The sequence below is a fragment of the Calonectris borealis genome, chromosome 14 (genome assembly GCF_964195595.1).
Source record: "Calonectris borealis chromosome 14, bCalBor7.hap1.2, whole genome shotgun sequence".
Classification (NCBI taxonomy): domain Eukaryota; kingdom Metazoa; phylum Chordata; class Aves; order Procellariiformes; family Procellariidae; genus Calonectris; species Calonectris borealis.
The window spans coordinates 6,815,449-6,831,354 of NC_134325.1; the positions used below are offsets into that span (position 1 = coordinate 6,815,449).

Consider the following 15,906-nt stretch of genomic DNA (forward strand, 5'->3'; position numbering starts at 1 on the left):
TAACTTTAGTGCTATCCACAATTTTGATGAGCTATAATTTATACTATAAAAAGGAAATCCTAATAGAAGCAAACATAGGAAAAGCACATAAAGATTTCTCTTTAACATTGCACATTTTTGGTCAAATAACATTATCCACTGGAAACTCAGAATTACTTTTTCAAGCAAATGCAGTTGTCCTTTGCTGCGACTGGCTTTCTATCAAAGGTTTTCAGGCTTAAATGAACTTACGTGTTATTTATCTGTTTACTTCTCTATCAAATACATAATACTTTTAAGCAGAGTGTGTCACAGTTATTTTGTAAAATCAAAAAAAATGTTAAAATTTTTTTGCCAATGTCCAAGCTGTGTAGTACAACATATAATCTGGGAGAATCACAAAGATAAGTCAATTGTGTTCTTTCCTATGCACGGTAAATAACAGGAGAATTGTGATCAAACAGTAGCATATCAGTAATCTGACAACATTAAATGAAGGAATGCAAATCTTTTTGCTTAAGAGAAAGATTTTATTGACATTTCTGCCATCCTCCTGCAGAGGAAATTGCTATAGACATTTGGTGAAGTTTTTGCATATTGTTGCATTCTGGTTTTTCTTGATATTTACAATATTTTATTAAAATAGCAGACTTTTATTAATGCTTACATTTTATCTTTTATAGGAATACTTTATGATTGTATTCAGATCCATCTAGTTCAGACACTGTAGTAATGCAGTACCAGTGTATCCATTTCATGAGCAGCACAAAGAAGACGGTGACTTGTTCAGGTTCATGGAAGGGCGTGTTTAAATGGAAGATCTGAGGGATACTTCCTGGTTTCTGGGTACAGGTGCTCACCCCATGCAGGGGTGGGACACAAGTATTTAGTCCCTCCTGCCTTCTGTGCACCTGTGCCCTGGCACACAGAGTGAGCCATGTCCCCGGGCCGGCCAGAGAAAAGACTAAGCCAGGAGGTTGCACTGTGAGAGTGCTCCTGTGCTGCAATTGCAGAGAAAGACTCCTGGTTAAACTACCTCTCATTAGGTCCTCCTCTTGAGGAAAAATACAGCGAAAAAAACATGCACTCTCAGTTTGGGCTTTGATCTTGCTTTCATAAACGACTCAAAGAATTTGCATGGTAACATGAACTATTCCATTATTGTTGCTAGCAAAAATACAAGAGATTAGATACACAAGTGGAAGAGATGAGAACAGTTAGCATTCCTTTACTCCTTGTCAGATCTTAATCTAGATCAACTAAAATGCTTGCTGTTTTTGTCATGCCTCAAGATAAAATGCCAATGTTTACGTATTCCTATCTTTTAGACAAAAGATGCTTATTGTTTTAGAACTCCTGAGTTACTACCTATAGGAAATTATAAATATGTAATAGATGCCTAAGTTCACCTCATTTTAAAGTATCTTGTATGAAGAGCAGTTGTTATAATCGCAACAAACAATTTGTGTTACATACTTCCGTGCTTTTTCTTACACCGTAAAGTATTAAACCAAGGTGAAATTAGTAAGATGAGAAGCTAAGGTGTTACGTCCTCTTCCTCCATTACGACAAAAAATGCTAAGCATATATTGTGTAGAAAGGGTTTCTTTTAATTATCACATTGTCCTTCCTGCTATTTGTCTGGATTTTTAGTCCGGAGAGCTCCATTTGAGATAGCAAATGATCAAACTCCAGTTGTGGGGTTCCAAGCATTTCGTGTTAATTTTTGTGTCTGCATAGAGTTTTTTTAGTGATACATACACTGAGCTATGCAACTGCAGTATTTCACTCCCACCCCCATTCAATTCCCTATTTTGTGCAGCATTCTCAGTGTATTCAGCAGGTTGTACGCCAGCAGATGAAACAGATGTTTAGGCCATACTGGAATGGAGCGGCATGCTGCATCAGGACCTGGATATTCCTCTTGACATCTGGATGCTGCTGGGCTGGGAAGTTTGCCTTAGGCCAGGAGGCTGTAGGAGCCTTGTGGCAGTGAACATAGGGTCCTTGCTGCTCTTTAAGCGATTAGTGCACTGAAGCAGCAATAATGCTGAATTATCGCTTGGTTGCGTTCTTCTAAGGAATCTTGGGACAAAGGGATAGTCAAGGAGGAGTATTTACAGCAAAGTCATGTTCAGAAAGACAAGACTAATTACCATGTATTAAAAAGCTTTCTTTCAACTAATTTAATAGTAAAATTGTTATGAATACTTCAGGAAACTTCTTACAAAGCAGTAAACAAATAGCTTACAGAAAACCCTCCCTTTCTCATTTAAAATCATTAAGATGAAAAAAGACAATTTGAGCTACTTTCCAATTTCATGGTCTGGTCAAATTGTACGGAACAGACAACAAAATGTGACGGAAGACATGAAATTGAAGGTATACTAATGTTTATGCCTACTAGAGACAAAAATGTGAACTTCTAATAGCTGCAGGGAAGAATATTAGGTATGGAAGCTGTCTGACTTACGCATTGATTCTTTATAGTTTCACTTTATCAAGTTGAAAATTGTGCTGTATGAGCTGCTATAGCCTAAATTGTCTGCTGCAGCACTTTCCTTTATGATGTGTGTTATTTAAACACAATAGACATGGTATATTGCATGGAAATAGGTGTTTAATGTTTTGTGATTACTAGCTGTTGGACAAAATAGCATTTAGCATGGGTTCCCCCCCCTCCCATACCCCCCCCAATAATTTTCTTTATTAAGACAAATGTGTTTAAATGAGGGCCCTCCCAAACAGATTACAGTTTTTTGGAGAGCATGAGGTAATATTTTGAAGAAGACTAGTTGTTGCTCTCATTTAACCTCCGGTATTCTAAAGGGGTTATATTTAATTAACACTGGCTGAAGGCCTGACCTGAGAGGCAACCAAAAGTGATTGAACTGCATTTTCAGATCCAGGCTGTAATCTGTTGGGAGAGGAATAATAATAATAAAAAAAAAATTAGAAAGCACCATTTACTGAAATTCTTTCTAACTAAGCTGTATTTCAATGGGCCATTTAATGCTCAGATGGACAAAGGTATTACTTCAGTCATTGAATTGTATCAAACCCTTTCTCAGAGGCCCAGTTTAAAAACTCTACAGGAAAAGTGGCTTAGCATCATATTCTCAGCAGACCAACACTCAGTCTGTTTGGAAAGGGGAAAAAAAAAAAAAGAAGAAAAGAGTGAAATGAGGTGAGACACAACCACCAAGTCAGTGTGGAGTTTTGCCTCTCCCCCCAGTCAGTGGCTTCACAAGGGAATTGCTCTTCAGAAAGCAAGAGCTCCATATTCGCTACAGAAGGCTTTCAATTTTCTTTTTTTTAAATTTTTTTTTTAGTAGCTGTTACTCTGTTCCCCCGGTCAGCTTTTGGCCTGCCCTTTGTTCTTTTCTGACATGGCAGAAATATAGTTTTCTCTCTGGGGGACTAGGACAAGTACCTATACTTTACAGGGTTGGATTTTTGACTCGGTCACCTTGGAAGAAATAGGAAGTCTCATTCAAATATCACAGACTCTGACACTTGTGAGCTGAGTAGTTATTTTATTTCAGTAGAGCCAACGTTACATATATTCTATGGTGATATAAGATACCTAATGTACTGTCTGAACTTTAATTGTATAAAAATTTTAGGATACATTTTTGAATTCATATTTTTTGCAGAGAGTAAACTTTTCTTTTGCAATTTTGATGCTGTCTCATTAAAAATTCCCAGCAGCCTTATAGGGTGATGGGGTGACATTATATCTTGGAAACTTGTCAAGGTGCTGTAAAACTAATAAACCAATGCCTTTACTTCCTAAGAGGAAACAAATACAATATTACAGAGGCAACTGCCAGGTGTCAAATTACATACATTGTCTTAGCTACTTGCAGTGATTGATAATGTATTTGAGCTCTAAGCATTCTTTCTTGGCTTTGCCCACAGCTTTACAGTAAGCAGGTTGTGAACAAGCAGTTGCTGAGAGATTGTATTTAATTGTCATAATTCAATGAAATCAAAGCCATTTGATTTCTAAGGGGCACGATCTCAGGAACAATGCCTAAATGAGAGTTGCCTGCATTTAGGTAGCAAAGCAGAGTGAGCTGTTTTGATGGCCATTTCTACTTCACTACGTCAAAGCAGGATGAGGTCAAAAGAATGAGAAATATAGTTTGCAAATGAAACAGAAATGATCTTAAGAGCACCTTAATGCACATGTGCCTGAAGGCAAGTTAGTTCTTTATTGCACGGGTGCATATATTTTAGCTCTGGAGCGTTTCTCCAAATTCACATGACTGTAACTGAGAGAGACTTTGGGATCGGATGTCTATGCTGTCAGGCCATGATGATAAACAGGTGGGGACAGGGAAAAGCAAGTGAGTGAGTCTCTAAACGTGGATCTCGTTGCAGGTATCTCCTCGTTCCACTTTCTTCTTCCACCCGCCCGAACATCAGCACGAGCCTTGAGGCCAGAATGTATTCTCTGTAAATCCTTTATTTAAAAATAAGCGATGTTAATAACATTTAAAGAAAAATTAGTCAAATGGTAATTTCATCTTCAGTTTACATTTCCCATTATATTAAAAATTTAAGCAGATATTTTATAGCTGGCAATACTTATTCAGACTCTACCGATACAAGCCCATATTATGATGAATAAAACCAAAAAAACCAATAGTGCAGGAACCACAGCATGCAAGAATAAGTCAAGGACAAAAAGGTCTATAATTTCTTCAGAACACATGCCAATGCGATCATTTAGTCCATTCATGTTTTGGGCAGGACCTATTATATAGCTGTGGGACTCTTCTCTATCAAGTAATGAATATTTGCTTCTCCAAAAGATGAGGCAAGAGATGAAAATCTATGAAGAACAGATATGGTTTTGCTAATTATTTTCCCCAGCAGAAGTCTGGGTCTTTGTCACTGACTTATTTAACAGATCCTCTTTAACATCTGTCCAGCAGACTGTGGACTTTATTAGCAGACAAGAGACCCACCAGATTTAGAGCCTGCTGGGTGCGTCTTCATCTTCACAGCTGTGGATTAACTCAGACTTTCCAGAAGAGGACAACCATATGGGATAATTGGTGTCATTGGGTAGCTAAAAAAAATATGAAGAAACAAATGTCGTCCAAACACAATTCACTGTTTTTACAGCCACAATTACTAGTCTGTTTAAGAAATAAGAAAGGCAGCATTACACTAAAAAAAGAAAATCTATTCATATCTGTGTGGGAACCTAATCAGGCTCTTGTTTCCAATGACGATGGCTCCACAGTCGCACCAGGTCTGCGACAAGAATGCTCCTTTTGTGTGCCGATAATGTGGAAGCGATAAAATTTCCTATAAGAGACATATGTGTTTACATCATGAGATGTGTTATTTGACAAAACGCTTTGTTCTCTGCATATTTTCCACGCAGAGTTTCATGCTGGGTTGTTTTGCTGGAAAGCTTTGATTAGCTAGAATTAGTTGCTGAAGTAAAATAGACACTTTTGTTTTATGAGTCCTCTTGCTGAGCTGTAAATTATAGTAAAACATATAAGGAGTGACAGAAAGAAGTGCTGATTTGAACCTCTGACCCATGATCGGCATAAAAACATAAGATAACTCTTTCAAAGGACTACTGAGAGCCATAAATATTCCATGGTCCACTTAAAGTTAGGCCCTTTTAACAAAATAAAGCTGTTACTTTGCATAAGGGGATCTTGATTCTGCAGTACTACAACAATACAAGCTACAGTATCTAAAACGTGTAGAGATTCTTTTTTTTTTGGTATGGGTTGGCCATTAGTCGCAGCAGGGCAGTAGAAGCGATGAGAGTGATTTTTCTTTTTCTGAACCAGTGCAATGAATTTGTGGTCAGTAAAAGGAGTTGGAACTGGCAGACACTGAGTGGTGAAATTAGGTATCTGTTACTTTGCAGCTTGAGAGACAAGCAAAACAGGCATGTGTATCTCCTAAGGAGACAGGAATTGAGTGGAATTTAGGGCCACAGAAAAATTTCCCTTGACAATATATAGTATAGCAACTGACAGACACTGAAATTACTGGTGTTAATAGTTAAAAAAAACTGAAGTGAATGAATATGAATAACTGGTAAAATCATTCTTTTAGCTGAGAAAGAATTTTTTTTTTCAGTAGATGCACACCTGAACATATAGGAAAAACTGAAGTCTTCTAACTCCATCTGTGACTATAAAATGTATTATTTGTATTTTCACAAATACAGTTAGTTTGTTTGCACATATTGTGCTGTAATAAATCTGAGAGCACATTAGCCAGCAAGTGCATAAATAATCACTGCAACAATCTTTGTTATTATGACATTAGTTATGATAATTCATTAGCTGCCTGTTCATGTTACACCTTAACGCCTTTTTGCAGAGGTATTTGGTGCATTATTATAAGAAGTAGAGGCTATTCACACTCTGTAACAATGAGCAGACTCTGCGGCAGGGTGATATATCAGTGTTGAAAATCAGAATGTTATGTCCACTATGGATAGGTTAGGCATGTACAAACAGGGGAAAGAAAGGAATGATGCTGTTAAAAGGAAACCATGTACATATATTATGACACTTGGATTCTGTAGAGGAAAAAATGTCTTTGCAGTGTATTGTTACTTATTATTTATCATATTTCTAAATTAAACACTTTCCCCCTAATTGTTACTCCAACTTAATGTTGCTGTACTTATCGACACCATTTCAGATATACCCATGTAAAGCCAAATAGTTTTCAGTATTTAGCATAAACCCATGAGTTAAGTTGATGTTGCATACTTGTTGGTTCTTAAATAGTAAACTACTATTATATGTGTGGTGGCACATGTGAAAATGAGAGGAGGGTCTGGCTCATGGTACTGGGGGCCAGACTGTAAAACTCACCTTGTTTGATTTATTAACATTTTTCTTGGAACAAACAGAGAAAATGCCACTGAGATGTCCAAATTTCATCAAAACAAATTTATAAAATACACTGTTTTTACAGGTAGAACCTGCACAAATATATTGTAAAACAAAAGAAAACATACACTTTTAGCATAAAATATTCTATCTATTAATTTGAAGGGATCCTGTTTTCGTCAGCAAAAGCTTTGATTTTTCCAAGTTTTAGATTTTTAACTTCAAGTAAGGGCTGCTTTCATGTTGATGTACATTTCCTTTAACAATTCTATATGCACCTTTCCTTCTCTTTCTCCTCCTCCTCCTTTTCCTTTTGTGTGGAGAGCACTGCTAGGACACAGATGCTGAGCTGTGGAAGGTGTTTTTCTGGTGATGGCATCTGGCTTCTTGGCAGACTCCACAGGCAGTAGCTGCCTTCGAGTTGCCCCTGGGTTTGTCACATGGTTAAGCTGCTGATGAGTTACTTAGGCTGTCTTGTGTTTCTGGATGTCGTTTTCTGTTAACCTACCTCTCACTCTAAAAATCTGCATAAAAATAATCTTAAAACAAAGAGAAAAACAACCATGTGCTTTTTAAAAAAATATATATACGTAAACCAATAACCCCATTTCTTACCTATAGGCACTATAGGAGAGGTCTCAACTGCAGGATTAGTCACTGAATGTATTTGGTGCAAAAGACATGCCAATACAAAAAAATGACATTTATATACAAAAATAGGAAGGAATAAGTACAATTAACGTTACTTTAGAAACAGTTCTTGCACTTAGATTAAGATGTGTGTGAAATTTTTGAGTAGGATATTTACGCTTCTGCACTGCTTTTTGAAAAGGTTACCTTGCCTGAACTGCTGAAGGCTATACCAGTGACATCGCGCTCAGGTCAGCACTTAACCTTTGTTTCCATAGTTATTATCTATGACACCCAAGCATGGGTTTGAGCACTAATCCATTCTTCTTCCAAACAGAAGAAAAACTTTTTCAAACAGAGACTCTGTTTCCTCTAGTCTGTTTGACATCAATCTTATTTTAAGCACCTCTATACCAATAATAAAAAACAAGCAGTCCCACTGAAGATGGGATTTTTTGTTTTGGTTAGCATCTTTTCAGAAATGTGTACTGGAAATAGTAAAGGTTTTGGTGAGCTTGTAACAACCCTTTGTGATCAGACAGTTCTAAGTATTATTATTGCATGTTATATACTCGGAAGGAAAATTCTGGAATTATAGCTTTGCAACACTACGTACTAAATATACTATGGAAAAAAATAACTGCATTACCTCTTGTAGTGCAGGATTTCAACAGCACTTGCAGTCATTCCTTAGAGTTTTTCATCTTTAGAAACCAAATTACTCATTGTCTAAATAGCTGAACTTTCATCTCTATAAATAAGATATTTCAGCTTTGCACAGTTCGTTTAAAATGCTGACAAATAAGGATTCTCACTTGATTCTCAGTAGTTTTATTGTTTAGTTTCATTTACTGTAGCAAATGTATTTGTTGAAAATGTAACATAGGACTTGCATTTTTAGTAATAGAAGACTTTAGAATTGATCAGGGTCCATAAAATTTAGCATTTGTTTCTGAGCAAAAAAAAAATAATTTCTAGCACCTTTGGAGAAATAATGTACAAATACAGAAAAAGGAGAATGTCTTTTCATTTTGGTCATAAATCTTTTAGTAAAACAAAATAAAAGGGTAAATGCTTCTAGAATAGATCCCTTCTTTCTCCTTGAATTAAGCCACCTTCTACTGAATTTCTTTGTGGGGCATCTTCCAAGTACATCCATTGCAATTCATTGTGCAAGGCCAGCCCTCATCACCTGCACTTTGATTATCTGCTATGCTGACTATTGCAACCACTCTCTATCTCCATATTTCACATATGGCTTTGCTATAGTTTCTTCAGAATTCTGCTGCAAAGAATAACATCTGAATTATATTCCCACGGCTGTGACCAAATTCTTCCTCACAAACGCAGTCAGCTGAAATGTCTCAAGCCCTTGCCTTTTTGTTCTCGTACATACAAGTGCAACTGCTCTCCATTTCCTGGGTTCATATATCTAAAGAAACTGCCTCTCTCCTATGCAGCAGTTGATCACTTTCTCTTTATTGAAATATCTTCTCTAAACAAACTTTTTCCATAAGGCTTGTTATTGACAAGCCACTGGTAAGAAGGTTACGATTATCATAATTCTGTGTTAGGTGGTAAAACAGCCTGTCACAAAGTTAACAAGTTGTTGTCAGTGCAAATCTCCCTTAACTGTGTTGATTTAAGGCCCATCCTATTTTCCTCACCATGTGTTACTTCTGTAACATTTGATTCTCAAAATTCTTCACCTTTATTCATTCGTTTAGACACAGATGCTGCAGCCTAAGAGGTAAGTATCAGTATTCCTGCTGTAAAAAAAAAAGGAAACATCTGGTACGTAGAAAGCTTTGCTCTGTGCTCATTTGCTGTGCTCAGTGTCGTTCGGCAGAGCACGTCTAGGAATGTCACAGGCCTACCTGCAGGTGAAAAGTCATATGGGAAAGGGACCTGAGCTAATGAGTTTTGATTATTGAAAGCTAGTTGAAAAAACTAGCTTTGAAAAAATGTTGAAACCTGTGAGAGGGATGTGTAAGCCTAAAGCCTTTGTCTTCTGGCAAGGCATGAATGAACATTGGCAGCGAAGGCAGTTATCCTTCTGTATCATGAAAATATCTTGCAAAGGCATTGTGAAACTTAGGTGGCATTGAGAAACATTTTAACATTTGGATCAGTCAAGATGCTCTATTATTAGTTCATAGTTTTTCTGAACAAATTTTAGATCATGGATGATACATTTTATAAAAAGAGTGAAATGGAAATAATTCATCAAAGGCAATAGGCTATTTCTGAAGCAGAAAATACCACGACCACCACCTCCTGATTATTATTTTTGTTAGTTATTCAGTTCTTCTTGGATGGTAGCTCTAAGCTATAGCAAAGGCTTAGAATGAATTCTGCTGTTTCCAGGTTAAAAAAATCAGTATGTACTTGTGCTGTGCTGTACACATGCTGAGTACAGCGCTTTTCCACCCGTCTAATTTTTTTTTAGGTAGATGAACATCATTCAGACTCATGGGGACCTCCAACTTTCATAAATTCCCCTCAGATTTTTAGTTGATTACAGCAGGAATAGAGTTTCAGTAACAAGCGCTTAAGTCTATAAGCCTGTGAGTTCATGGGTGCCTAAATGTGAGACTTCACTTGCCATTGCCTTAAGTGAGACTTGCAGCATTTCAAAATCCCACTCTTCAGTGTCAGATCATGATATTAGGAGAAACCTGGTTCTGAAAACTGTAAAACTACATCCTTGCTCATGTACCTTAAGTGAGCTGGTTTCAAAATTGTTAACTATGCAGAAGCACTCAGTAACTCAAAATCAGCACTACTTATATTTAGATGCTGGGAACTGGATTGTAAGAATCTAAATTAGTGACCTTTTAAAAAAATAAAACCAAGGCTATACATTTTTAAGGCTTCTTAAAACAATCATGAATACTTGATGGTTTTGAATATCTAATTTGTAATCAAGAGCCTTCTGAGTCAGTGGTTGGCATAAGGGTTATGAAATGCTCTTCTCTTTATGTGCTAGACATACATTGAAAAGAAGGTATGTTTCAGTGTTTGAGGTAGGTTAATCTTCTTGGTCACTACTCAATAGTTGGTAGGTTAGAATTTCAACTGAAAAAATTCCATTTGAACTTTTGCTTTTGAGCATTAAAAGCCAACAATCAACATTCATTCAATATTTGGTTTTTTCCCCCTCCTTAATCTTGCAAATAAAAGCTTCACAACCTGACCATCTCAATGTGAGGTCCTAAATTGCCATTTTGAGCCACAACAGTGGTATTTGCAAAAATATCTGTTTTATCCCTGCAACAGTGGCATGCACATATTTTTCCAGACTGGCTAGCTCCCCATACAAACTAGTATTTAAAAGAAGTTATTAAGCGTCCCAGTCCACACGGCAGTGTTGCTAGTGCTAATGCAAATTTTTTCAAGATTTGCACTCATTTGTGGAACAGCTTTGTTTTAAAGTCTAAGCAAAGCAGAAAGCTAATTACTGTTACTTATTTTTACATTTACTTTTATGGTGTAAAATAAATTTAGAGAAATGCCAGGCTAAAGCCAGTACTATGACCTTGGAGAAACCCAGTGATGAATTACACACACACACACGTATATATAAACATCAAAATTTCTTTTATTCTCTGTCTCCCTTTAGAAACATTTTTTCCTCATGCTACTTGCAGTACAGCCAATACAGCCCTCAACACACTGGGAGGGGAGTGGTATATAACTCTAATTTTATTCTGCTTTTAATGTTTGCATTTCCAACACCAAACAGTTTCCTAGATAGTCACTGTAACAGCCCACTTTCCTTGTGGCTATCTCTGTGACCCTTAAAGCGCTGTGGACGTTTCAGTTGCCAGGCCTGCTTGGACTCAGGTACCAGGCCACCGACGAGCGCTCCTCTGACCAGTGTCACGCGTCTCTCTCTTCACATTGATCTTGAGATATCCTGTCAAGATACAGCTACACCGTGGGCTGCAGCTTTTAGAGATGATAAACACACCTTTGCTTACTTGTCATGGCTAACTGGGCTACAAGCTCCATTTGCCGTGCATGCCGGGTGTCGGTGCCCAGGTGCTGGCAGCAGGGGGGCTGGGGGCGGCTGCTGTGAGGAGAGGCGGCCAGGGGCTGCCCCGGGCTGGACACAGCCGGTTCCAGCCGGTTCCAGCCGGTTCCTCAGCGGCCCCCCCAGAGGGCACCGCCCAGCCTGTCAGGGGAGCTGGTGGCGCCTCTGGGAAAACGTTCTCCAGAAAGGGCGAACGCCGCACAGGCAGCGAGGAGCGAGGGACAGCGTGCGAGGAACAGCCCTGCCAGCAGCCCGGCTGGAGGGGCAGGAGTCAGCAATGAAGGAGTGAAGCTGAGCCTGAGAAAATGGTGGGCATGGGGGATTTTAGTTTTTGCCTGTGTTTTTCACCATCCAACTCTATTGTAATTGGCAATAAATTAAATTAATTTTCCCCAAGCCAAATCTTTTTGCTCGTCATGGTACTGGTAAGTGATCTCCCTGTCTTTATCTCGACTCATGACCTTTTCCGTCTTATTTTCTCCCCCGTCCTGTTGAGGAGGGGCAGGCAGAGAGCGGCTGGCTGGGCTGGCTGGTCAAGCCACCACATTATGCTGCTTGCCATCATTGACTATCGACTTTTATTCTCTAAGACAGACTGAATTTTGTAGAAAGAATAACTCATACCCCACCTTTTTTGCCCTGATGGCTTACCTGATAAGGGAGAAGGAAATTCTTTTGAACTGTAGTTGATAAAGCTGCATTTGTTTTTACATAGAATTCCTTTCCTGCTCTTGAAAGTGTAATACACACTACATTAAGTAGTAAAGTTTTAGTCTACTTTTAGTAAAATCTAAGTCATCTCCCCCAGACAGTTGAAGTAGATGTCAAATAGGTTCCTAATTTAAAAAAAAAAAAAAAGGACAAAGTACAGAACACTGAGAAAGCCATTATAATCTCTGGGTTTTGTCTTTCAATTGTATTCAAGTTTATTGTATCGTCTCTGTCATAGTACAGTGCCTGATTATTTCTGAGCTGAGAATGTGTAGGCTTTCAGAAGTTTGTGAAATGTGCTTCTTACTCTCACATAAGCAGAGCATGCTATTAAGCAAGCATGGATTGAGCTGAAGAATATGCTAGAAGGGATAAGATCCCAGTAGTAGGGGGAAAAACCCACTTACTATTGTATACAGTGCTTCATTGTAATTCTTCAGGACATCACCGAAAGCTAGGATTTTTTTCTATTTTCAATTTTTCTAGTTTTCTAGTGCAGGAAAAAATATTTAAGCACCATTGATTTCAAATATTAATCTGTGATCCTTTTGTAGCCTCTGTGGTATTGAAAAGGGATGGCAGGAAACAAACAAAAAACAAACAAACAAGAGTTTTCATTTGTCACACAGAGTTCTGACTCTGCCCCTCCTTCACACGTTTGTCTAGCCACTGAGTCACTGAGTTTACAGTATTGTGTAACTCTCATTTCTGTGGAGGCTTGTTATATTAGAAAAATTGTTCCAAAGAAAGCAACAATTATGACATAAGCACATCTGGCTCTTGCAAATTATTCTTTATTAAGCTTTCATTTAATTACATGTGCTGAAAGGTCTGCTTTTGATTACTGTAATTTTTTTTATTTGTCCATCTGAATGATAGTAATGTTGGAAATTACATACAAACCACCTGGCTTTTTTCTCACTAATAAGGCAAAGTTTATATAGATTTATGTGTAGAAGAGGGATTAGGATCTTCCCTGTTTATGGTAGAAGAATTATTGCTGATGCTAATTCAAGGTGAGGGTTTAAATTTGGTCACTGGAAGGAAATTAAACCTATTTGGTTTTGTTCAGTAAACACTTTAGATTGGTAGGAATAGTTTGTTTTAATGTACAAGTCTTTTATTATGTTCCAGCTAAACTTTTTGAAAAGTTCCGTGAGGGTGTTTTTGTATTTTCATCACTATTTATGGGAATTTTTAAGGCCTACATTCCTCATTAACACTTGTAGAAGTTATAACAATCACTGTACACTGAGATGGAGACATACCCTGTTGCCTATTTTAACTTTCATTGCTATCTAGAGATGATGCAGCATTGCCTTTTGGTAGCAAATGATTCCTATGTGAGCTCCTAGTAGAGGTTCTGGAGTTGGTGGGTAATTTCTGGGTAAGAACAGAAAGACCTGGAGCATTGCTGTTTCTGACAGGAACTTATACCTCCTTTTCATAACCAGCATTATAATTTTGCCAATTTTTTTTTTAATGTTTGGGCACAGTATAAACTTTGGCTCATTACCATGACCATCAGTAGCAAGAAGGAAAAAAAAAATCAGCTAAAAGTCAAATTAAGAAAAAAGATATTGGGGTGTGGGATTTTTCCAGTCTTTTCTTTTTCTCTTTGAAAATAACAAGAAGGGAAAAGTCACAAACAAGAAAGTGCTGAAAAAAATCTATAATTTCTTTAAAAGAAGAAACAGCAGAGCAATAAAAGTTATGTAAATTTACAGCTTCTTTTTTTAGGAATTTTGCAGAAATACATTGTATATCTTCTTGTCTTCCAGCAACTGTATGCAGCTCAGCTGGCAAGCATGCAAGTTTCTCCTGGAGCCAAAATGCCATCTACTCCACAGCCACCAAATACGACAGGGGCACTCTCACCCACTGGGATGAAAACTGAGAAGAGAGGGACCAGCCCGGTAACTCAAGTTAAGGTATTTTTCAGTAAAGAAAAAAGTCAGTGTCTGAAAAGGGCAGTGAAATTAAATGGTCTATTTAATTGTTTTACAGTTGGAGGTTGAACCACATGAAAGTTCTTCAATATTCAAATAAAATGTTCAGTTTTAGTGCTGTCTTATCAGTATAGAAAAGGGAAGAGAAAGCATTCGCTTCTTGCTTCCAAAAATATCAGGCGTCCCTCTTCCTACCACAGGCAGCACAACAGATTCATCAGTAAAATGTGATATTTTCAAGATTTCAGTTTGTAATCTAGTAATGTGCATAAATGGTGTCCATTTCATGAATTGTTTCACATTGAACTTCTGAGTATCTTAAAATATGGTGCTAGATTATATTGTTAGGGCACGAGAGAGACTGTAGATCTTCTAATTGTTTTACAAATCTCTAGCTGTACTTATTCTACAATTTTGGAAAAAAAAAATCGCATTAAAATAAGATGTAAGTCAGGACTCTGGGGAAAACATTGTGTCACTGCAGATTGATTTGACTTTTGCTGATTTCACACAGCTGCTGACAACCAGGCTGCTCCTCGTTGGTTTTGCGCCATTGCTGAATGCTTGTGCCTGCTTATTCTCACTTGCTTGGAACCAGGCAGCTACAACATGGCATTTGCCAGCAGCTTGAAATGAACATCGTGCACCCCTTGAAATCTGTGGTGCAGCTAGTACCTTGGGGTGGAACTGACTTGCTCTTATTGCCGTGTTCTCCTGTAGTTGTTCTGAATTTCATGAGACCAAATATGCTGAGAAACAATTTACTTCAAACTGTAAAAACACACCAACGTTCAGAGGTTTTACCAATTTGAATGATAGCGCTATAAATGCAAAACTATTAAAACAGATCTAAGGAAGGCATATAGTGACTTTGGGGGGGGGGGAGGGAGAGAGAAAGCATTTTTTTGCTAGCTGCTAATACCTTACAGGCACACAGTCCTTAGCCTCACATCAGCCTGGGAAGATTTTACTCACTTGAGGTGAGGGTTTCTTTTTTTTTATTTTTTGACATGAGAGTAAAATATCATTCGTTTTTTCATTATCATCAATCATTGTGGTAAAGTGTGGGTGAGTAGATATTTCTGCCTGGGCTGATAAATTTCCATGACACTTTTTTGCTAGGCTGAGAGTACTAATAAATAAAAACTATTCCATTATGGCCAGATCTAACATTTATTTAGCAAAGCGTTCACTTTACTTAACTGTAGATGTGTATTAGTCTAATATTTTACCTCTTGTAATCCAATGCCAGGCTTGAGAGCAGTCAGTGAAATTTACCACATATGCAGAGTTTGTTACGGTCAATACAGAAGCCACCAAAAGCAAAGCCCAACTGTTTCAGCAAAGTTGCCATAGTATAGTGATACCTAACACCAGTGATTTATGGTATTGAGAATATACTACTGACTACTTTAATGTGAAAAAGTAATTTCATAAGTGAGTGAGCCAAATGGATCTACACCAAACCAAACCTTTAATATATGAGTAAAATTTTCCCTGGTTAAATTCAAGCACATATCTCCTTGAACCAAGGCCAATACCATTCCAGCTTTGTGGCCAGCTGAGTTCTATTACAGACTTGACCACATGCAAATTCTTGGGGGTTTCCCTACATAATTTAACTTGAATGGACTGAAATATATGTTAATAAAAAAGAAGCCTTTTTATTCTTATTTTTATTAAGCACACTATTGCATTGAAGATATTAAAGATA

At 37.6% G+C, this 15,906-nt stretch overlaps 1 protein-coding gene across 15 annotated transcripts in view; it reads left to right on the top strand.

Moving 5' to 3' along the window:
• The window catches only part of SOX6 (SRY-box transcription factor 6), a 375,857-nt gene that overhangs the window by 294,891 nt on the left and 65,060 nt on the right, over positions 1-15,906 (top strand). For all 15 annotated transcript variants that reach the window (XM_075162744.1, XM_075162748.1, XM_075162750.1 and 12 more), the window contains one exon: positions 14,025-14,174. In XM_075162744.1, coding sequence (XP_075018845.1) covers positions 14,025-14,174 — 150 coding nt within the window. The remainder of the gene's footprint in view (positions 1-14,024; positions 14,175-15,906) is intronic.